The 24,860-nt window shown below is 43.0% G+C and overlaps 1 protein-coding gene across 2 annotated transcripts in view; it reads right to left on the reverse strand.

Moving 5' to 3' along the window:
• MTHFD1L (methylenetetrahydrofolate dehydrogenase (NADP+ dependent) 1 like) overlaps positions 1-24,860 on the reverse strand; it is a 160,828-nt gene that overhangs the window by 111,841 nt on the left and 24,127 nt on the right. For both annotated transcript variants that reach the window (XM_070417468.1, XM_070417469.1), the window contains exons 8-14: positions 23,220-23,331; positions 15,723-15,814; positions 14,801-14,898; positions 12,051-12,224; positions 4,167-4,303; positions 2,374-2,420; positions 884-991 (exon numbers count right to left, since the gene is read on the reverse strand). In XM_070417468.1, the coding sequence (XP_070273569.1) occupies positions 884-991; positions 2,374-2,420; positions 4,167-4,303; positions 12,051-12,224; positions 14,801-14,898; positions 15,723-15,814; positions 23,220-23,331 (768 nt within the window). The remainder of the gene's footprint in view (positions 1-883; positions 992-2,373; positions 2,421-4,166; positions 4,304-12,050; positions 12,225-14,800; positions 14,899-15,722; positions 15,815-23,219; positions 23,332-24,860) is intronic.

Raw genomic sequence — 24,860 nt, forward strand, 5'->3', positions numbered from 1 at the left:
CACATTGCAAAGAGTTTGCATAAATAGATGTTTCTCCATCTACAGCCTTATAACTATCAAATTAATATTTATCTGAGTTTTGTTTCAATAACTCACTAGAAAGTTACTTTAATTGGAGGTAGTCGGGACCCCTATAAAAGGGCCAGAAACGCCTACTTTTACCCATGTCCATGTCTATGAGGAATTAGCACCTGGTGCCCTGTCGCTTCCAGACGTATGGTTTACCTCTCAGACTGCATGCACCTGAAGCCCATCAAGAGGGTGTGACCTTTTAAAAAATTATTTTCCTTTTTTAATTGATTTTAGAGTGAGAGGAAGGGAGAGCGAGAGATAGAAACATCGATGAGAGAGAAACATTGATTGGCTGTCTCCTGCATGTCCCCTACTGGGGATCGAGCCCACAACCCTGGCATGTGCCCTGATCAGGAACTGAACCTGTGACCTCTTAGTTCATCGGACAAAGCTCAATTACTGAGCCACACAGGCCAGACAAGGGGGTCTGACCTTTTTAACAGCATACCTAGGACAGCTGCATGTAACATTAGTCTTAAAAAGCTGTCACTCCAATCCCCTTACTAAAGAGTAGAGATTAGACCTATGGACAGAATGAAGGGAAGTGGCACACCAACCACCTTAAAAACTACAGGCTCGTCTCAAAGAATATTTGGCTTAAAAAGTACAACTGACATAACGCTCCCAGCAACTTAGCAGTGGTTTTAAACTCACTTGAGAAACTGACCAACGTATAGAACCTATCCCCCAGAAATAAGAACATATATAAATTCCCAAAATTTGGACTACCATTTCAGAGAGCTTATAAACTTAAGAATCCAGGAGTCCTAGGACAAGATGCCCCAAACAGCCAACAAGAAACCCTTCTCACCTTGTCAGTTTGAGTATTTTCGTGAAAAATCCTTGCGTCGATGGCCGCAGCCAGCAAGTTATTGGCGGCAGTGATGGCGTGGATATCCCCGGTCAAGTGAAGGTTGAACTACACATGAAATGAAAACATCTTTCTACTTGTTTTAAACAACTGTGGCAGTATTCAAGGACTTTCTGAGTAAATAAAACATTATGCTAATTACATATCCTTATGATAAGCTGAGCCCATAAAACGGCCTAAATCAGAAAATCAATGTCAGCATTTTCCACTTGACAATAAAGAACTCCTGAACAGACTTCCTGTCCCAAATTCTTTCTTTCTCAGGATAAAGGTGAAGGGTTCTGATAACTTAGTGATTGGTTTCCTTATTCTGTTTTCCTTATTTTCACTTTTATGCATTGTTTTGTGTGTTAGAAAATGATATCGTATCAAATATACTTTGGAAGGAGGCAGGGCATGAAACAAACAGCAACAACAGAATAACAGAAAATATGACACAAAGTCTGAGAAACAAAAAAATATATCATTCTCACAACTCTATTAATTCTGCTATTTCCTTCTAGTCTTATGTGCACACACAGTCATATGTGTAAAACTGGCATACTTATAATTTGCTACCTGCTTTAAAAAAAACACCTCATTATTATGTAATAATGTTGTTTATGTACAGTTACAATTTATAGGGGCTGTATAATTGAGAAAAGTACCAAAACTATGCAGTCTCTGGCTTCCAAAAATACATGCAAATAGTTTTTTGTTTTGTTTTTAAATAATCAATTGCCAATAACCAATGTTTCCAGCAGTGCGGTTATGGGGTTAAAGGACTTGGTGGTCTCACCACATTGCTGCTTGAAAGGGTGGAAGTGCCACCCGAAAAACACTACCAGTTACTTCAGAAACAAAACAACTTTGGGCTAAAAAAATAAGTTAATTTATTTGAAAAAGTGGTGTTCTGCTTTAAGTTACACTTCTTTCATTTCTTGGAAGGTTAACTATTTAGATTTTGTATTTAAAGTCTGATTTTGTAACAAAATATATGATCACTAAAAATATGAAAAATTAAATATGTGCAAATATTTTATAATATTTATAATGTGAAGTATTGAGAACATGCCATAATAGTTTATACCTTAGCTTGTAGGCAACACAGGCCTGCTTCCTCTCATCCAGAACCTGAGGCCAGGAGGGTTTGGGGATTCAGAACTTTTTGGAATTTAGAGAAGTGATGTGATGTATGTATAACTTACTTAAAAAACACCCCAAGCAGGGTGTCGGTCAACATCGGTTCATCAAAAACAATATTTCTACAGCAAAATATATGAAGGTTTACACCAACTGCACAGACAAAATCTATAAACAGACCATAACAATCAAGGCTGGGTTTTGGTTTTCGGGGCCTTCAGGATGCTGGAGTTGAGGACTGTGGGCCTGTGTTTATGGGAGCACAGAAAAAAAAGTGACATACGACACGTGTCCCTTTGAGATCTTACCTCCTCCATGGGGATGACCTGGGCATACCCGCCACCTGCAGCGCCTCCTAAACAACAGAGCGGGCACCGTTTAGAAGGAGTCACCAAGGGCAGCTACACAGAGGAACAGAGCCCCAGGGACACGGCTCCTCACACCCAACGGGGAGTCACCTACCCCCAAGATGAAATAACAGCCAGTGGGAAACATGAACCATTTATCAAAGTAGGACAGGAGGGGGGAAAGCTCACACCATGTCCAACTCTGCAATTTAAGACTTTCATTTTCCTCATTTTAAAAAAGGGTAAAAATAATATTGCGAATGTTATTGCAGCAAACATGCGGTTTTCTTAATTTATTATATCTTTGGGGCTATGCTTCATTTAAGTTGCACATGCACTGAAGTATCAAAAAACTTGGCTAAAAAAATCTGTCTGGCCCTGACCGGTTTGGCTCAGTGGATAGAGCGTCGGCCTGTGGACTGAAAGGTCCCAGGTTCGAGTCTGGTCAAGGGCATGTACCTTGGTTGCGGGCACATACCCAGTGGGGAGTGTGCAGGAGGCAGCTGATCGATGTTTCTCTCTCATCAATGTTTCTAACTCTCTATCCCTCTCCTTTCTTCTCTGTAAAAAAAAAAAAAAAAAAAAAAAAAAAAAAAAAAAATCAATAAAATATATTAAAAAAATATATATATATATATATTAAAAAAAAATCCATCTGATAAACTCAGACTAACACATTATAAACTTAATTTATCTTAGATGATAATATATAAGATCTGCCATGCTCTTTATCCCTCAAAATTGTAAAGCCATTACATTAAAAAGACTAATTTTTCCCAAAACGATAATGATACCTTCCATGTCCGTATCATTTTATAGTTTATCCTGTTTTTTCTATACTGTCTCGTTTGGTCCTCACAATAACCGGGTAAGCCTAGCTTATGACTTTTTACACTTCCACAGCCACAGCTCAGAGAGGTTATAACTGGCTAAAGGTCACACAGCAGTAAGAGACAGCCATGAATAAAATCTCGGCCTTCTTGCTCCAAGTCTAGTGTTCATTCCACTGCATGACATTCTATGAGCTATCAGGACTTAATGAATTACTAGTTATTAATATTTACAAGAGTAATATAAATATAATACTGCTAAAAATGACAAAGCGCCAAGAAGAAACGGTAATTAAAGCAATAGATGCTATTGCACAGTGAGCTGGAGAACAATTTCATGATAAATCAATGAAGAAAGAGTAGTATGGGATGGTGCCAAATATCAGCCCAGCCACCGCCAAAGAGGAATTCCATCACATCTCCGTCCACAGCCAGTTCCAGAGCTGCTCAGGCCCCACACAGCAACTCCGAAAAGGGTGAGGCTTGGGCTCCGACCGGAAGGGTCTCTAGCTGCATGAATGGAAAGACCTTTCGCCATGGTTGGGATGATAAAACACCAATATAAATAGCAGAATTTCAAAGTCACTTGGCAAAGAAGTTTCTGGTGAAACAGAAGACTTCCACTGAAGGTTGGACTCCTGAGCAAGAGCCTGACCACTGTCCACGGAATCCAAGGGGATCAGCTTCTTGGGCTGGGGGCGCCACTAAACCCCCCACTACAGCGCCCTCTGCAGGACCAACTCGGGGCGACCTCCACCTACAGAGCATGGAGGAGGGGGTGCATGTAGGGATAAAATGCACTAGTTCCTCTGATAAGTTTTAACCCCACATCTGTTGATGATGTTCTTTTTAGACTTTTCTTTAAGAAAATTCCTACCCCCCAATTTTGCTCTGAAAAATATGCTAGTTGTTTAAATTAAGTACCTTTAACGCCGAAAGTTGGCCCTTGCGAAGGCTGCCTTAGACAGGCAAAGGAGTTGATGTTCAAGTGTGCCGTCAGTGCCTGCACAAGCCCGATGGTCACTGTGCTTTTCCCTTCTCCAAGAGGGGTGGGCGTGATCCTGATTTGGGAGGGGAAAAAAAATAGTGAATTTAATAATATTTCCTAGACATCCTATAAAATAAACTTAAGGTACCAAAGCCAAATCAGAGGAGAGAACATACCATTCTAAAGTCACTTAATCAGTTTTCTTGAACCATTATGGTCTACCCATGCCACAGGCCATGCTTAAGTTAGTCAAGATACAGACACAAATTTACCAAGAGACCAAAAAAAAAAAAAAAAAAGAAGCTATTTGGCAGTGGTGCTTCTAACATCAACTTCAAGAAGCCACATAGAACCCTACATCAAATGGTTTCAGAAATTAAGCTCATGTCGCTTCTTGCTGATGGGTAACTTGGCATTTGTTCTTCCAGGGCCATTGACTGGGGACATGATGTGGGCACAGGGGCTGCCTCAGTGGTCCGTGAGTGAGTGGGGCACGGCTTAACTCCCTGGATTAGAAGGGATCCTATGTCCCCACCCATCGTCCCTTTTTAGAAATCAGTGTCCAGGGTTGTCCCCGCCGAGTTTGAAAACAAGCGGCAATGGGCGCTCATTGCCCTTGGGCGGCTCATCACTTCTGGACTGACAGCTTTCACAGTGAGGAAGTTCTGTGCCCTCGGGAAGAGATGTCTGCTTCGTGTAGCCTCCTCTCTCCTGGAGTCAGACACACGGAGACCCACCCCTCCCCTACAACAGCCCCTCAAATAGTTAAAAAGAGTAAGTCCAAAGCTCCTCGGTGCGCTAAGACCACCTGTGCACTGGGGAGCTTACTGTTGGCTACAACACCCAACACCAAACATCACATCACACGTTCATACATAACATCACAGAATTACGTGATAGGACAGGCGTGCATTACATTCCCATGTGAGGCCCCATAAACCTGTTCCTTAGCCTATTCTAACCACTGAGACAAGTTTTTAAAACTGTCATTTGGGCTTGCAATATTGTCTTCTATGAGTCAGATGGCGTGAGTCAGGCTGCCTAGGATACTCGACCACAACAAAACTGATGATCGAGTTTCCTGACTTGCAAAATCTAGTGATGTGACCACGAAGAAGTAATACCCTTAGAGACATCATCCCCAACTATCTCAGACCACCACAGCCATGCAATCAACCATTCATTCAGCAACTATGTATTAAGTACTACTATGTGCCAGGCTCCTAGTCCCTGGGGATACACTGATGTTCAAGCTGGATTCCATCACTGCCCTCACAGAGCTCATGATGAATGAGACACATGGACAGATAAATCAGCAATTACAATGAATGGGAAACAGGACAGTTAAATTGCATTATGAGAGCCCACGGAAGGAGGATCTAACTAGATTTGGAACATCAGGGAAGGTTTCCTGGAGGAAGTAATATCTAAACTGAGACCTGACAAATGACTAAGTACAGCCAGACACAATTGAGGGTGGGTTTGGGGTGGTTAATATGCTAGGCTCTGTGTTATAGTCACTGGGTTCATTATTTTTAGTCCCATTTGAAAAATGAGGAAATGGAGGCACAAGGCATTTAAGGAACTTGCTCAAGGTCACACAACTAGAACTGGAAATCAAACCCAGTCAAATACTCTTACCACACAAGGTTATTATTATTTTTTTAAAATGCATTTTTATTTATTTCAGAAAGGATGTGAGGGAGAGACAGAAACACCAATGATGAGAGAGAAACATTGATGGGCTGCCTCCTTCATGCCCCACACTGGGGATCGAGCCCACAACGCAGGCATGTGCCCTGACCGGGAATCGAACCATGACCTCCTGGTTCAGAGGTCAACGCTCAATCACCAAGCTACACAGGCTGATTATCACATGGTTATTTTTATGGATAGGAATGGGTAAGATCAGTCAGCGAGTGTGAACAGAGTAAGAAAAAAGATAAAAACAAAATTGTTAAGAAGGTTTTTTTCTCTTAAGGAATAGTCAGAAGAGAGAGCGAAAGGAAGCTAAGAAGGAGCAGTGGAAGAAACCTCGAGGAGCAGCAGGGGAGCAGCAGGGAGTCTTGGAAAGAAACCAAGGCAGTGTCGAGTTTGAAGAGGTCTGAAGCCCAGTGAGGACCGAGAAGTAGGTCACTGGATTTAGCATCAAGGAGGTCGCTGGCAGGGAGCGGGTGAGCCAACCTGAGAGGAGCCTGGTGAAGTCCCCCTCAGACTCTCCCCGCCACATGAGACCTGGTCGACATGGAGACTCAAAGTCAGGAAGGTGTTTATGCTCTGAGTGAACTTTCTGTTTAACTGAGCACTTACTGTTTGCAAAGGGATCAGTGGTTTACTTAAACTTCACACGAAGGATTACATTTTCCGTTCCAAGGATATGCTAACAGAGCTGCTGGAGACAGCCAAGAGCAGACCCGCCCAGAGATGACCTCCTCCAAACTCCAGCTCACCATCCAACTCTTAATTAGAAACACAGGACTGCTTAGCTTTCTGCCAACGATTACAAGTCAGGAGAATCGGAAAGTAGGAAGTATTTATTGGGGGCAATAAAAGGAGAGCTACAATAAAAACTTATGTCACCTCATTGCTGCATATGGCATCAAAATGTGGTTTAACTATTGTCCCCATGTCCTTAGCTCAGATTCCAAGTTATCAGGCTGACATAGAAAACAAGCACCATGTCAACCTACTTTCTTTTTCTATAGGAGCTAAGGGTTTATGGAGACCAAACTGTGATTTTTTGTTCAGTATTTTCCTCAATTCCCCCAGCTGACTGGTCCGCTCCCTCTAATACCCGACACCCTTTAGTATGTGTTTATTCTAGAACTTTCCAGAGGGCATTTTTATAAGCTTCTTGACATGTCTGTCTCGCGTGCCAGGCCATGAGCTTGCTCAGGGGAGGGATTATGCCCATTCTCATCGCATTCCAGTCACCTGTCTAAGGTGCAGATGAGCACAAAACGGTAGACGAAGGAATTTCAACGCTTTTTCTGCGATAAATGTTTACTGTTATTAACAAGAGTAAAAATTTATTGAAGTGCTCGGTGCCAACTTGGACATGATCTGAAAGAAGTTTACCACTTACTCAAAGATCAAAGACATGGCTTATGCAGTGATAAAACTTTGAACTGGTCTCAAAATCTAGAATCTTGTTAAACAGCATTATTGCCATTAGCCATGGATCTACCCACCAATTGCCAACTATATGCTCAAACAGCACGCGAATATATATCACTCACCCCAGGCATCCTCCCGATGGGGAAGGGCTTCTACGAGCCTTTTACTACCTAATGCTACACTCCATGGGCTGTTGGGCCGTTTCCATTGCCTGTGACTGAGGTAAAGAGTTCAAAGGTCCTGTCGTGGTTTCTTCTAAATACCTTTGTTTTATTGCGCAAATAACGCAAATAAAAGGAAAACTCACAGATGTTTAAATCCTTATTCAAGGCAGAAAAGCATCATCTTAGAAAAGCCAATAAAGGTTATTTTTACACAGACTAAAACAAGGAGTTGAAATAGAAAAAAAAAAGGAAAAAGAAAAAGAAAAGAAAAAAATCCAATCAGGTATTTGGCACTCTACAGAAAAAAAAAAGCGATGTAAAAGATTTTAACTTTTCTTTAATGTGAAACTCAGTCTCTTCACAGACTGATTTGGGTTTCTCTTTTAACTGCTCTGTCTAAGCAATTCAGAGAAGTTCTAGAAACTTCTGCACAGAAATCAGTAAAGGGCCAATGGAGACTGCTCCTGCACACATATCCAATGCCCTACAGCTGCACTCCGAGTCAAGTTCTCAAACAAATTCCTTTTCATTAGTGTAACTGGGAAAATATGTAAAACTCAAGAGCCCCTAAGATTCTTTTGGCATATTTCCCTGAACAATTCCCAATACTTTTCATTTTGTCAGGCAAAGCAAATAAAGTGATGTGTAGGTGTAAATACCATGCGATGTGTAGCTGATGAAATACAGATGATTCTGACAGAGTAAGAAATTCTAAAGTTTGAAGAATTGCTTTTTAAAGCGAATTAATCTGTTCTGCATTTGGGTTATTACTAGTAGAAAAAAATGCTAATCCACTGTTTTATAGTTATCCTGCTGTTGATATATTGAAATCGCATTTACACATAAATTGAAATGTATAATAACAAATATATTGTTATTTTTTAAGTTTATTTAAACATTACATGGGCGTTTGAACTCTAAAGCATGGGAAAAGCTTTATGTTACAGTACTCAGACAAAGAGGCAGGACATGAAGTGGTATTTACGGCATGATCTCAATGTGTGAAAAGGATGAATGCGTGGACAAAACCCTGGGAGGAAATCTAACCAATTTTAACACTTCTGGATAATGAGAAATTTTGTTTTCTCCTTCTTTTTCCTCTTCTTTATGTTAAATTTTTATACAATGAGCCAAAATTATTTTCAGAATAGAAAAGCCTTTCAGAAAAAGTTTCCATTTAATGGAAAACTTATATTTCTAAAGAAGTGCACAATGGTTTGGTAATGTCACTTTCCCATCATTAACTTGATCAAAAGTAAAAATATAGAGGTGATTTTTACTTCAAATGAACTCATTTTAGCCCTTACCGGTTTGGCTCAGTGGATAGAGCGTCGGCCTGCGGACTGAAGAGTCCCAGGTTCGATTCCGGTCAAGGGCATGTACCTTGGTTGCGGGCACATCACCAGTGGAAGATGTGCAGGAGGCAGCTGATTGATGTTTCTCTCCCATCGATGTTTCTAACTATCCCTCCCCCTTCCTCTCTGTAAAAATTTGATAAAATATATATTTTTTAAAATGAACTCATTTTAGATTATAAGTAAAATGTCTATGCTTTAAACTAATCTTAAGCACCCAGCTATTAAACGATTAGACAACAAAGGCAGTTTACTCACTTCAGCATCATTTGTTGTGCTGACAGGGAAGGTCTGTTCCTCCTACAGAACACAGCGGGTGTATATTACCAAGCACCTTCATGCTACTCAACAGATGCACTTATATCTCAAAATCCCACCCTGGCAGCTTTTGTTCTCTCCCAACGCAGTTGAAAGGAACACAGTTTAATTTTTGTTGCTTCCTGGGCCCTTTGTTTAGCAGGGAACTTATACCACAATTTCAGAAAAAGAACTCATCTCTTGGGTCAGATCTGTACTTGAGAATTCAGGTATAATTTCCGTTCCTATCCACAACACGGCAGCCTGGCTTCCTCAGCTCAACTGCACACAAGTGAGACACAGAGACGGTGCAGGGCAGTGTCCTCCTGGGGGTGGCCCCCGGGGGCTGTAACCCCTGCCGGCCAGGCCGGTGGTCATGCTCTGGCGAGTGGCCGGAGGCCAGGCTTTGGCAGAAGGGCTTCCAGTTCGGAACCTGGTAACAACACCGGCAGAGCTTTCGCTTTAGAAATATCGATTCTGTGTTCCTGGCTAAGAAGGGTCATGTCTACGCTTGTGTTTTCATTTCCAATATTCAGGCGCCCAAAGCAGATAAACCACGGCCACTCCACATGAGAAAATGCAGCAGACTTTTCCTTCATAAAACTGAGAACATGTCCTCTGCGTTTTCCTTTAAGGCCTCCTACCCTAAACGGGGTGAGACAGGCAGCAAACCCACCACCAAGATCACCCAAGGCCTGGGAGAAGGAAAGCAAATCTGTGGATAAGATGCTGAATTTGGAAGTTCTCCACACCCAAGTTTGCTTATTCACTATCAACAAACTTGCATCAAGCATTACGAGCGTAAAGCAAAACCGACTAGATGTGCAATGACAACTCAGGAACCCGGAGCCCCCCAAGCAGCGGGCTCCTTCACATCCTGGCCCCAGGGGCCTGCGGACAGACCAGCATCCCTCAGCGTGGAGCTCTCCTGCAGCTCAGTTGGGCGACATTGGGGAGGGAGGGCCAGGGGGAGGCCTAGCTTGGAAAAGAACCCCATTAGGGTGGGGAGTCCAACTATAAGGGAGCCGGGCAGCCTGAAGGAGATTTAAGCCACAGGCACCTGAGATGCTGCAACGAGGTATGAATTCCTTAAAACCACAGTGACTCTGACAGACCCTGGCTGCTCACTCCTCTTACAAAACAGTAACAGGAGCTAGAGACAAGGAGGGGTGAAGGAGAAGGAAGAGGACGGGGGAGGAGACATGAAGCAATCACGATACCCTTGGAGAGGTGATATGATGCATGATATCTTGATTTTTTGGTAGTTTTATATTTATTTGTAGTTTTGCAACACTGAATTCACCTCTAGGGATCTTTCCTAAGGAGATATTGGACCAATGCACAAATATGCATGCCCAAGGTTGGTGATTTCAGCAGTTTATAATGGCCCAAAACGGGACACAATTTAAGTGCCCAGCAATAGAGAATTGGTTAAATGAATGATGGGACATCCCTAAGATGTTCTCCGATCATTTTCCCGCCTCCGTACTTGGAGCAGTAGACACATGCTGGTCCCTCAGTGGCTGGGCCACAGCAGTGCTTCTCGGTGCCAGGAAGATTTGGAAAATGGAACCCACCCTCTTCCCAGGCATTTTTACCATCCGCTCCGCCGGGGACCCCCCTTCCCAGCACTTGAAGAATCTGGGCTATTAAGGGTGCAATGGTATGTAGTCATGAACAACGATGACGTGGCTCCGCAATGACTGACAGGGCACAGCACACTGCTGAACACTCCGCCACCCCCAGAAGAGCATGTCAGTGACCTCAGTTATGAGTGACTGCATCAGTGTCAAGATGGTCTCAGATGTTAACAGTTGTTCCCTCTGGGTGCTAGGAGCTGGGATGTCTCACTCTCTTGTTTATACTTTCTGGGATATTTTCACAATGAGTATGCATGATTTTTATAATCAGAAAAAGGAATAAAGCACTAACATCCACAATTAAATATGTGAAAAAAAAGTTAACTATGAGTCAAGTCCAATGATCAGAAACATCTCTGAGTGTTAAGAGGTTTTTGTGCCTCCAGCTTTGGCCTCTAGATCATTAGCAAGCCTATGCAATGAAAATTTAAAACAACAGAGGAATTTATATGGTCTATGTTCCCTCAGGTCACACTGAGTAAATATTTGAAATCCTTTGTTTTCTATCATATTTTTCAGCTAGGGAATGCATTTCTTTTTTTAAGAGGGAAAATAAAAGCAAAAGCTCCTTTTCATAAATACTGTGCATGGCCCAACATTAATTCTGACATGCAAGAAAAGACAAATAGTGAGTTTTTATAATTCAAATACATCTATAAGAAAGAGTAAAGACATGAATAGGAAAATCTAAGTTGAACACAAAAAATGCCCTGCTCAGCCCAGCCAGTGTGGCTCAGTGGTTGAGCATCAGCTTATGAACCCAAAGGTCATGGCTTGATTCCGTTAGGGCACATGCCTGGCCTGCATGCTCAATCCCCAGGAGGCACCTGGTCAATGATTCTCTCTCATCATTCCCCTCCTCTCTGAAATCAATAAAAAAATATTTTTAAAAAAATGCTCTGCTCAGTACAAAATATCTTACTTTCAATTGTTATTTTATTCTGAAAAAAAGAAAGGAAAAAATCCGAAGTGGAGAGCAAGGGTGATCAAAACACAATATGAGAAACAAAAAAAAGAAGTACTGAATTAGCGACTTGTTACACTTTATATTTTGTGGAGACTCATTTCTTTTGCACTGGAAGGAAAAACTCACTGCTCATCAAAGGAAGGCATGCCAAGAGAAATGGACAAGATAATGTCAAAGGCGAGAACTGGATGGATGTGAGGGGTGTGACGATGGACGTACACGGGCAAGAGAGTTTGGTAAACAGGTCGTCTTAGTAAAAACAGTGGTAAAGCCGTCTTACCCAGCAACTAAGACGTATTTTCCATCTGCTTGATCCTTTAGCCTTTCCAGCAGGGACAAGCAGACTTTGGCTTTGCTTTTGCCGTAGATTTCAATTTCATCTGCAAGCAATCCTATCTCCTTGGCAAGGACATCCACAGCTTTTGGCATCTGTGCTCTTGAAATCTCGATATCACTGCGGGGGAAACACATAAGAGGCAAGAGTCTTCTCAGCCTAGGTGGTCGCCGCTGGAGTGAAAAATGGCCGCACACCACGCCAACAATTAAATCAACGCGAAAGGCTTCGTGGTCCTTTCCCCCAAGCAGCGGTACGCACAACTGCTAACAATTAACGTACGTGAGAAAATGGTGCATCGCTTTAGAGAAACTGGAAAAGATCCTAGAATTCTGCCCGGGTACAAGGAAAACACCTACACCGTAGGAGAGGAGGCTATAGATCACAATGCGCCCGTTTAAGTGTAAATCTATTATAGAGCACAATGCTAGGGGTCGTCGCTGTATCTGTTAATCAGGAACAGAGAGGTTACGGCATAGTGCTCTCACTGGGTGAGCCACTCTTCAAAAATGTGCAAATGTGACTTTGTTTTATCTGCGTCCATACTGTCCCTCTCTCTTTCCTATTTCAAGTTCAAAATCATATTTCAAAATATTTCATGAATTACATAACTGTGGTGGACCCATGTCCGAAGCTCAACCTCAGGGACAGGAAACCTGGGGGCTCCCGAGTGTCACTGAGCAAACACTTGGTTCTGTTTTCTCATCCGGCAAGATGGGAACAGCGCTGCGCATCTCTGGGGAGTGCTGTGAAAACCAGCATCTGCTGAACTCCTCAGAGAGTGCCCCTGGGGCCCCTAAGCTCAGCCATGTTTTTACTGGGGTTCAGGCCGTCCATCTGTCTGGCAGGCCATCAGTTTGAGAGACCCAGCAGGTCTGAGCCAGACTGTGGAAGCGGGCATCAGGGACTGAGAAGACAGGAGCCAGTTCCCGGACTGGCCAGGGAGCACTATTTTGGGGCACGACAGTCGGCGTTGGGGGGGCAGATCACCCTCTCCCCTGGCAGTGGGTCGCTCTCTGCTCTGGTCTGTTTCTACTGCTAACATCTATTCTCAGCTGCCACAGGACCCCATTCTTCTCCATGACCCCACAGGGGGCGGACTCCGGTGCATGAGATAACAGTAAAGCGACCTCCAACGCCCCCTTCTCCCAAGGGCATCTCAGAGAGGGGACAGGGCACCTCAGCAGATGTGGGTTGAGCTCTGTGCCTCCAGCCAGGTTCTCCCACGCCCTTAGGTTTTCCTCCCCCTCACTGTCAATGCTCCTGCTTCATTATTCTTCCCAGGCTACCCCCTTTCTCTCTCTCTCTCTTTCCCTCCTTTTACTCTCTCTCTTTCCTGCCACAATATCCTAAATCGAAGAGCCCTCTCTTGGAAAACGTCCAAGGTTTTCTCTTTTCACTAGCTAAAGAGTGGTAGTGACATCATTTTGATTTTCTTAGTGATTTATAAACTAGTCAGCCTGCCTTTCTTTCCCCAGTGGCGCTAGAAGTCAAATTTGGTTAAGCAATTAAAGCACTTTTCCCCCAAGGACAATTTATTTTGATGTAAGCAAAGATTGTGGCACACAATTTGGGGGAGCCCATCTCAAATATTTACTCATTTACTCTTAAAAAGTAAGGTCCTATAATGACGTAAGTAACTTGAAAAGTATTTTACGAAACAGATTCCAGAACTACAGGGATAATATTATGAAAAACAACATTCCTTGGGATTTATGTATTAATGAACACAGAAGATGACTAAGATGTTTAGTCTATTTCAGGGGTGGAAGCCTCGCCTGGAGGGTTTCACCAGCCTAAAACAGGGGTGTAATTGAATGAACCAGCGTTCAGGAACGGCCGTGGGAAACAGGTCAACTCTACAACGCAACTGGTTACCCAGCGAAAACTTAGTCAATAACCACTGACACTGTTTCCAAACAGCGGCGATGGGATCACCTGGGGAAGCGCTGGCATTGTGTCCGCCTCTGATGAAAGGGGCGGGGCCAACTCACTGAGTGGGGGGAGCCACAGAGCACGCGTTATGAGGCTGGAGAGAGCACTCCTCTGGCTCAGACATCTTATCTAACCATGCTAACAATGCTGAGACCGTTCTCCAGCTTGTATTTCCATAATATAGAGAGTATGCAGCTTACACTTCGTCAAAGCCCACTCCGAAGGAAACATCTGCCGGGGCCATCCCAGAGTGCCCTGTTGGACAGCGGATCCTCCCACATACGCTGAGCACTCCCCAGCCGGACTGGTGTTTGGCTGGGTTGACCATTTACCCCCAGAGTGGAAACCTACACGGCCCTCAAAACCAGATGATGTATGTTGGGTATTTCTAACATTAAAAGAATATTCCAATTATTACATGACTGTGTTTGGTCAAATCTAAGGCACCATTATTTTAACTAAGAAAAAACACCACTGCCATTTAATTCAGGATATACATTAGTGACAGTACAGTACATACTGATTTCAGACATGAAAAAAAAACCCCATATATTAGAAATGATAGGATATGGTAAACATGTTCATTATTATTTAATTTGGGAGTACTTAAACGATAAGAAAAAATAGCGTGGCAATTTGACTAGAGAAAATGATCTACCAATGAGGGCATGGCACCACCAGGCACGCCCCCTCAGTGGGTCACTGCGGAGACCTAAGGCACTTGGATGAGCTGACATCAGCATAAACAAAGCACCGGGTACCTGGGTACTGGGGAGAGCGGCTGAAGTTTCAAGCAGTGAAGTCTCCAGCGCGTGTACTGCTGTTCACGGAGCCATCTCCTTCCACTGCTAACCATGTTCTTCAGAAGGGACGGGAAGGAAAACATGTTAGAAACGTAAATGCTGACGGGGCCTGTGTGTGAACTGTGAAAACACTGCTCCGGGGTGGCATGCCAGGAAATGATTATCAAGTTGCACAACAACTCAAGTGACTATCAGGAATACTTTCATTCTCATGCAATTAAATTTGTAGGTTTTTCTTAAAAAGGAAAATATAAGATATATGTACTATTAAAATAGTTTAAGTGTTCACTAAGGCATCAAGTGCACAGATTAAATTTATAGAGTGGGTTCTTCATCTCCATTAGAAGTGAAAAAATGAGGAAAACAGGAGAATATATGCACAATCAGGCTAGATGCCTAGCTTCCAAAATTTGCAACAGCACCCTAGCCGGTTTGGCACAGTGGACAGAGCATCAGCCTGCGGACTGAAGAGTCCCAGGTTCAATTCCCAGGCTCAACCCTGGCACATGCCTGGGTTGCGGGCCCGATCCCCAGTAGGGGGGTGTGCAGGAGGCAGCCAATCGATGATTCTCCCTCATCGTTGATGTTTCTCTCTCTCCCTCTCCCTTCCTCTCTACTATCACTAAAAATATACTTTAAAAAAATTTGCAACATTTCAAGTATAACCCTTCTACAGTTGATATAAGAGTAAGCAAATTATCAAATTATTAAATAGTAACACACACAGAGAAATAAAATTAAAGGACGTAGGTGTGCAAAGTGCTTAATACTGCATCTTTTCTCACACACACACACACACACACACACAAATAGTAAAATATTAGTCACTATTAATCAAAGCTCCAAACTCAAAATTCTCCAGTAGCTGCGTCGAACACACCTGAATCCGCAGAGCTGCAGCAAGGAGACTCACGTCATTTTCCGCGATGGGACCACTGAAGGGTACACCTGGAGAGCCAGAGCCAAGCTTCCCTGTGAAACATGTTGGGGGGGGAAAAAGACTTTCAGCATATGGTCATTTATATCCAAGCGCTCCTTGTAAAAAGCCGGCGCAGTGAATGACGCTCTCATCTTCACCCAAGTAAGTTAGAGCGCCATGGCAGGTACGACTCTAGGTAGGTCACCAGTCCCTGGCACCATCCTGGGCTCCTGATTGGGCCACAGACTCCAGAGTTGGACTGGATTAAAATCTTGCCTCTACCTCCTACCAGCAACTGTGACTTTGACCCTGTTCATTGATGTGGGGACTATCTACCTCGTAGAATTTTGTGAACTGCGTGTGATATGGTAGGTACAGTGCTTGGCATATGGTGTGTATGTTTAAACAATACGTATAAAATAAAAGCAATTTCACACATTGAATACAAAGTGTAAGTAGGGGGACTGAATTCCCACAGGATAAAGCCAGCCAGAGTGTTATGTGAAAGATCAGGCTTTCTCTGACCATTACAAAATTCCCTGTCCTAACAGTGATGTGACCAATTTCCCATCGAAACGGAGACATTTTAGAACATTAATTTGGGGGATTACCTGGTTTTCAAAATAGAAAGGCACTTAGAAGAATTCTACTTTTCCCTCCTGTGGTTGGCACTTGGAAGATTATAAAAAGCAAACACACATTGAAAAATGCTTTAGCTACACCCTCCCTTAGAGAAGAGACGCGTTTCTAATAGCAACTCTCCTGAACTAAGAAATGCTTCCCCTCTTTTTTGGCCACTACACTTTGAAATTATCCATTTTGCTGACAGTCCTTTGCAAGAGAGAGCACCAAACACTTCAGGGTAAGTGTTTTGTGATGTCCTATTGTCAGATGTGTTCAGGGTGTTGGAAAATCATGTCCCTAAGGTATGGTTTAAGGATTAGCAACACTTCAGTTTTATAAATCATGTTCAGGCAAAAGCCAAGAGTCTAGAGAATGAGAGAGATTTGTTTTGTTTTGTTTGCATCACTAGAGATCTGATCGGAAGGTCTTGTCCAACTACTACAGAAAAGAATTATGCTTTCCTCATTCTTACCTCTATCCTTAACTGATGGAAACACAGGGAAAAAGCTATATTCTAGGAACTGGTATCAATTTAGAAATGTATGTTCCCGGGACAGAATCACAAATACCCCTGTGAATAAAGAACATTTTGCCTGTGGAATTACACAGTGAATAATTCCTCCCGTAATCTCAACCACTGCCTTCCAGGCAACAGAATGTGGCTAACATAAAAAGGATTTTAAAACAACACAAAATATACATGTATTTTAAATCTTAGAAGAATCTCATAGGAATCAGTGTTTCTCTTTTTGAAGGAAGTTATCTGAGTTTCAGTAGTGCTTTTATATCATATTGTTTTCTTTTCCTTCTACCATAGTCATTCCAATAAAATTAAGTGTAATGTTTTTTTTTAGTGGAAAAATACAAGATGGTTATCTCAAGGTGACAAGATCAAAAGTTACTGTCGCTTTCTTCTGTGCTATTTGATACTTCACAAAATTTCTAACACGAACAACTTTCTTTTGTAGTACGATCGATGCATCTTAAAACTAACTTAAAAATTCTGAACCCAGAGAATTCAAAGCAATTAAGATGGTAACTTGACAAATACATCCTTAATAAATTTCATCTGAAGAGAACGGGGAAAGGAAATCATTATCTCAACTCCTGCCTGTACGGAGGGCGGCCCCATCCAGAGGGCTGTCTACACTGGCCTGTGAGTCCAGCCAGTGTCCCATCCCAAACCAAATGGGTCTTTTCACTTCCACTAAACACTCCCCATTCACTCATGGCTCCTCCAGGGACAAGTCAATGAATCACTTTAAAAGACAGCCTTTCATTTATAACCTATACTAATAAAAGGGTAATATGCTAATTAGACCGGATAGACCAGATGTCTTCCAGACATCATTCCACAGGTCCTTCCTGACAAAGCCGGGGCCTGGGCGAAGCTGTCTGGGATCCCAGGTGCCTGCAGCCGGCCCCGGCGAAGCCAGCACAGGTCCCGGTTGCCTGCGACCGGCCAGAGGGAGGGAAGCCCGGGTCACGGTTGCCTGCAGCCGGCCAGAGGGAGGGAAGTCTGGGTCTCGGTTGCCTATGGCCGTCCAGAGGAGAAAAGCCTAGATCCCGAGTGTGGAGGATGAGTCAGAGGCTGTTAGGGGCAATCAGGCAGGCAGACAGAGGCTGTTAGGGTTGATCATGCAGGCAGGCAAGCAGTTAGGGGCGATCAGGCAGGCAGGCAGAGGGGTTAGGGGCAATCAGGCAGGCAGGCAACCGAGCGGTTAGGAGCCAGGGGTCCCGGATTGCGAGAGGGATGTCCCGGATTATGAGAGGGTATAGGCCGGGCTGAGGGACACCCCCCCCCCCCCCACCGTTGCATGAATTTCATGCACCAGCCTCTAGTTTGTATTATAATAACCAAACTTTCCACGATAAAAAAATTAAGGCTAAAGTGTTACAGTACTTTCCCTGGAAATCAGAACAGGCCTTTTCTGACAGGAGCTATTTTGAGGCCACTTGGGAATTTTGCCATAATAAATGAGTGGGAGGGGCCATGGGGCATTCTGCAGTCTCCCTGCCATCTCGGTTACATGGAAACGCTTCAGCTTATTTTGCAATCTGGCCGAGGGCACCCTTCTTATAAAACATGCGCTGTATAAACCCATAGACTGAATTCTAAATATTTCCTCCTCCTCCCAGGAGAACAAGTCACCAAAAAATTTATGTGAAAGTTTGAAACAGAAAGAGCTAAAAATTACAAATTAGTAAAGATGAACTGTTCAAAAAAAACATGATTAGCTTTTAAGTGAAATATATCAACTTAAGTTAACGTATTAAGTTAAATACATTAACAGTAAAAGGCAATAAATAAAATTTCAGTACAATTTTTGTGACTATGCTCAAGAATTTCTCACTTAAAACACCTGAGCTACTCTATCAAATAACTTGTATTACTATTTTTAAAAAGAATACAATGTAAGAATCTTCAAAGAAAGGGTTAAAAAATTAGTATTAATTATATCAGCAGCCCTTTTGAAATCACTGAAACCAAATTAAGAAAAAATTGATACAGACTTGTTTATTCTAAATGGCTGAGACTTTAAAAAAATAAAAGAAAAGCATTAAATAATATATTGTATTGAGAACTAATTAAATTTTGAAATAAAAAAACTGGCAAAAATATATCTCAGGGATAGATCCAAAACATCTAGAATTTCCTAAAAAAAAAAAAAAAGAAAGAAAGAAAGAAAGAAAAAATTAAGGAAAATGGTGATACAATGAATTTTAGAATTAAAGTTCAAAAGTAATAAGCACACATTCCAACTCTAATAGGATAATCATTAAAATACACAGATGCCCAATTTCTCTAAAGCTGCGTTCTTACATTCTCAGAACCTCATTGGAACTCTTCCTTCCTTGTGCTTGATTTCTCACATGTTAACTTTCATTCCGCTGATGTGAGTTACTTTGTGTGCTGGTGTGACAACAATGAAAGTGGGCCGTTTACGGGCAGCTCCCATGAAATAGGCCTGGCACATGAGGAGGCATCTCATTCATTCCTCCCAACAACCTTGCTCCCCTCGTGCCCACAAGGACAATGAATGGACAATGAAGAACAGAGAGCTTAGGTTATTTGCCCAAAGTCACCCAAGTCCATCGATACAATGCATTAAGAGTTAAACAAACCAAAAAACTCTCTCATCTCTGAGTCAGATCAATGCTGACCCCAGATTCCATATTCTTCCCTCTCTATTATATGTCCTTCAGATTCCTAAGAGGGAAGGCTCAGTCCCCCAGGATCCCTCAGCTCATTAGCATGAACCCTGGAATGCAGCCCAGGGTTCAGCCCCTACTCCACACGAACAACAGTTATGTTTGCTTAAAATGATGCCATAAACTATTCTGACCCAACTTTATGAAAACACAAAGTTGCTGTTTTCATACTGTTCTCTGGGCCCAAGACATACACCCGTTTCTCCTTTGTCTCGTTTGGTACATCAGGAAAGAAGTCCTAATATCGGGGTACAAATGGTCTTGCTTTAGCAAGCATAGCACTACAAAATCACAGCCCACTTCTTTCATAATTTGAAATAATTTTTTAAATAAAAATATATCCTTACAATTAGAAAACTGAACATTGCTATGTCCCTGTTGTTTTTTTCTTCATAAAAATAAATTTTGATTGATTTCAGAGAGGAAGGGAGAGGGAGAGAGAGAGATAGAAACATCAACGATGAAAAAGAATCATTGATCAACTGCCTCCTGCACACCCCCAGCAGGAGTCGAGCCTGCAACCTGGGCATGTGCCCTGACCAGGAACTGTGACCTCCTGGTTCATAGGTCGATGCTCAACCATGGAGCCATGCTGGCTGGACCCTGTTTTAAATCTAAACAGAGTCAAGCCATAGAAGAGTGAACAGATCCAACAAAGTAGGTGTAATTGTTTTCTGAACACTGCTTCTAGGATATCTACCATTAGGAAAACGTCTCCAGAGATCAGATACTCAATAAAATGCCTCTACTGAATTACCTCATCGTAAATCACCATACCCCATCTAATTTTACAGGGAGGGAGAGAATAGGGAAACCCTGTACCATTAAGATAAGCATAAAAATTTCATTAAAAAACCCTGCCTTCAGTCAATCACAAGTTTATTAAAAATTCTTTTGTTCTTGAGTTTAAATAAAAGCATTTTTCCTTTTAATAATAATTGAAAAAGTCTATTCATTTTTTCAAAGGGGAAAGATTATATAAAAGAGGGTCTTCCACCAATTTACTACTCGTAGATTAAATTTTCATACTACTCAAAGTTGTTAAAATGAAAACTTTGACTACTGAGGAATGCATGCTATTGTAAACAGTACAGACTGGAAAATGTTCATCCATTTCATCCGCACAGTGTTTTTCATCTTTGACTCGGCCCTGCCAGTCCTGCTTCTAGGTGGGAGACAAATTCAAGGAAATGTCTCTAAATCTATAGCTAACTTAAAACTGCAATCGAAGTGCAATTCTGAGCTGAGCCCACATTTATTCACTCATCCAGCACTCAGTATTAACTGAGCACTTATAATGTGTCAGGCACTATTCTGGACTCTGGGCATGCAAAAACAACAAAACTACTACTGAACCAGATAAGTGAAGGTCCTAAAAATAAATTTATTAATAGGGCAAAGTTTCACTAATAAAATATGTCACCTTCATAAAATCATGGGTCTCAAAGGGATTCCAAAAGAACATGGAGGGAGCCTGGCCAGTGTGGCTCAGTGGTTGAGCATCGACCTATGAACCAAGAGATCATGGTTCGATTCCCAGTCAGGGTACATGACTGGGAATTGGGTTGTGGGCTAGATCCCCAGTGTGGGGATTGCAGGAGGCAGCCAATCAATGATTCTCTCTCATCCTTGATGTTTCTATCTCTCTCTCCCTCTCCCTTCCTCTCTGAAATCAATAAAAGTATATTTTTAAAAAAAGGGAGAGAGAATATGGAAGGAGATGGAAGTAGACTCTCCTTCAATGCTTTTCATAGCATATTATTTTCTTTTCATTCTGTATATCCCATAATTCAGCCAGAATTATGAAAATATTGCCCTAAATATATAAACTCTAATAAAAAACTGCAAGTAAATATTATACAAAGAAACATTCATTTTAAAAAGTAATGTCATAACTGACTTTCCAACAAGGATTCTGAGGAGAGGGGCAGACCTGCTCCATCTACCATTTTATGGGCTAGGTATTTATTTTTTCAGGGGAAAAAAGTTATATCCAGAGACTACAGTTATTTCAAAGAAGTTATTTAGAAGATGCCTTCTGTTTGCAAAAAAAAAAAAAAAAAAAAAGCCATAAATCCCAATTCACATTGTAGTGCACCTAATAGCTGCCTTCATCTATGTGCTCTTCACCCAAGAGCTGAGTACACAAGCATTCTGGGAAATTCCTGAGCATCTATTTCCCTTGCCCTCCCCAATCCACCTCACCCCCTTCAGCCTAAGGCAGACTCATTAGTCAACAGAGCCAAATATCAACAGTACAACGATTGAAATTTCTTTTGAGAGCCAAATTTTTTAAACTTAAACTATACAGGTAGGTACATTGTTATTAACTTAATTAGGGTACTCCTAAGGCTTAGGAAGAGCCACACTCAAGGGGCCAAAGAGCCGCAAGTGGCTCGCGAGCCGCCGACCACAGGCCTAAGGGGTTTTTAATCTGAGTGCTTAATTCTGAGAGGAGCCCATTTCCTGGAGGGGAAGATCCAATATTTCTCTTTGAAGAAAGAGTTATATGAATGTCAATAATGCTTTTCATGTCATATATTTTCTTTTCATTCTATATGTCCCATAAAATTATGTTGAATGCTTTTTGAATGAAAATATGTAAAATGGTTCTGTCGAGGTGACTGGGTCAGAAGTTATTTTTATTTTCTCCTGGATACTATTCTCTAAGGCTTCAAGACCAAGAACCCCAGTGTGGTACTGGCAAGATGGGAGAGGAGACTTTGGCCCAAGTTCTGACCAGCTCTGGAGAAAAACAGCGCTGTCCTCCAGGCCCACTCAGGAGAGTCCCTCGCTTCATGCTGAGATTTGGAGGCCACAGGTAGCAAGGAAGGAGGGTTCCTTCGCCTCCCTTTGCCAGTATCTCTGCATCTACATGTCACTCAGGGGCTTGAGGCGGGCCGAGTGTGCCCCAGAGCTTCCTCGGCCTCAGTGTCTTTCTCTGAGTGAGAGAAGGGTACCTCCTGTGGGCCTGCGCCTACTGCCACCTGGCTGGGTGCCCTGGTGCTGGCACAGCTTGAGCTACCCTAACCATGGGCCTGGTGTGATCTGGCATTCCCGGATGCTTTGGTGAAACACCATCAAATATCAATCCTAACACCACCCCTGTTTGTAATGGGGACTTTCACACTGCTCTGAGGTGCCTTGAGGGGGTTCATTGCAAGGGAAACCTGGGAGACACAAGAGCTAGTCTCCATTTTCCATCCCTCCTGGCCACTGTTTTCATGTTGAGGTTTGGCTGAGATTTGTTTGGAAGGAAGGATTCTGGTGCTTTTTAAAAGACCGCAGAAACCACGCTCTCTAGCTGACCTCACACATGTACAAATTATCTGCGTTAGGCCACAGCTGGCTTGACTGCTTGATGCTGGAGGCCGGCAGGGGAGGAGGCGGAGGCAGCCACTGCACTTGGCCTCCTGGCTCCTCTTTGGCGGACAATGTGGTTCCCGTATCAGTAACCCAAAAGGTAGGCACATCAACTCTCAGTTTCCTCTCCTGTGCACGCATACTGACAACGACCAGCAGACATCTCGGGAACACACTCTTTTGAATAAAGTTAACGTGCTTTGTAACAATCACACCTATTTTTTATCAGCAGCCCGGCACCTATTTTAACACACTTACCTGATAGCAAGTCATGGGAACAGTTGAGAACAATCGTTTCTGGTTGTATCCAAGACAGGGGAACTTCTTCTGGCTTGGGCGAGCCTAAGACCACAATGTCAGCCTCCTGAAGCTGGAAAAAGAAAAACACCACACAGGGTTCAATCTGTTGAATAAAGACATACCGAGCGATCAATGTCAAAGGCTTTGAACGTAATAGGCCATCACAGTTCCCGAGTTTTGTTTTGCACTGACGACCCGGACAGAATCATGGACTGACTGACCAATGCAGCTCATGTTGGTTAGTACTGAGAATGTGTTTATCCTATCCTGAAGGAAAAGGAGACCAACACTTTCTCCAAGGTCGTCACTCCAGTGTATGTAGTACTGCCATTTACGTGTTTTCACTGCTCACTGCAACATCAAGAAAAGGGCGAGGCCAAAGAAAACTACGATGGAAGGCGGAGACGGAAGGGGCGCCGGGGTGGGCAGCACCCTGAGTCACACAGCGGCTTAGGAGGAACACAGAGTTGCTGTACTGAGGCCATTTGAAGATGTGACCAGAGCAGGGGGCCTCCGGCCTGTACAATTGAACAATCAAAACTAGAGCCACGTGGAGCTTGTACTAGATGTATGGAAGGATGTTCAAAAGCTCGAGAAAGGATCTCCTTTTCCTTGAGGCCTTGGTTAGTCTCGTGAAAAACTGTTTTTTGTGTTTTTTTTAAAGAAAAAGGAAAGAATGAAACCACTACTACAAAGCACATTTATCACGTCGGTTCCGTTTGAATTCTGCCAACAGTGCTGGAGGAATGTGTCTGGTAGGATGGTCACGTCTAGAGGTAGGGTAAGCGGGTGGCTCTGAGCTCAACCAAAGAGTGACCACCTGTGCCCGCAGCAAGGAAGCAACCGAGGATCTGAAACTGGATCTGTATGTGGAGGGACAGAGGGGAAGAAGGAATCTTAGATCCTTGGGGGAAAATGGCTGGACCTGCACATGTCCACTCGGTGCTGCCAATATCTCACTGAATACCCCAAATATGTGAGGGCGGCGTTCCTATACCCATTTAGTAGATGAGGAAACTGAGGCTCAGCAAGTGTAAGTATCCCTATTATACGTCTTGTTTAGAGTCCTCTATGAGGTAGAAAGAGAGGGAAGCTGCTTGCCCTCTGCTTTCCAGACTCAATGCCCTGCCACCACCATCCCCCAACCACCCGGTAATAAACAACCGTGCTCCACACACCCTCCTCCACTCTCAGCTTGGACAGGCTGATCCCTGACGATCTCGAGGGAGAACTCAGTCAGCTCCTCAACCTGAGAGTCTGTAACACCTTCTGGGCAAGAGACCTTGTCAGCTGAAGTCTCTTCGGCCTCTTAGGACCAGAGACGGCAGCGAGGGGAAGCAAACCATGACAGTCCTACTTGGCTTATGAACAAAATGGCCAAGATCCAGGGCAGCTCCCAGCTCCCAACACAGGAGAAGCACAGTAACAATGTAAACGCATGTCTTTTCAAAGAGCCGATAAAGCCACGATCAGTTTGATCATGCAAATAGGACCAAGTGAATTAACATTCACTGAGCAACACTAATGAGGCAAACAGTGCTTGTGCTTTCCAGTCTCGTACTTCATTAAGGCACAGGAAGAAGAATGAATTCACTGAAA

The sequence above is a fragment of the Myotis yumanensis genome, unplaced genomic scaffold (assembly GCF_028538775.1).
Source record: "Myotis yumanensis isolate MYYU_CA2020_CCGP unplaced genomic scaffold, mMyoYum1.0.hap1 SCAF_6, whole genome shotgun sequence".
Taxonomy (NCBI): domain Eukaryota; kingdom Metazoa; phylum Chordata; class Mammalia; order Chiroptera; family Vespertilionidae; genus Myotis; species Myotis yumanensis.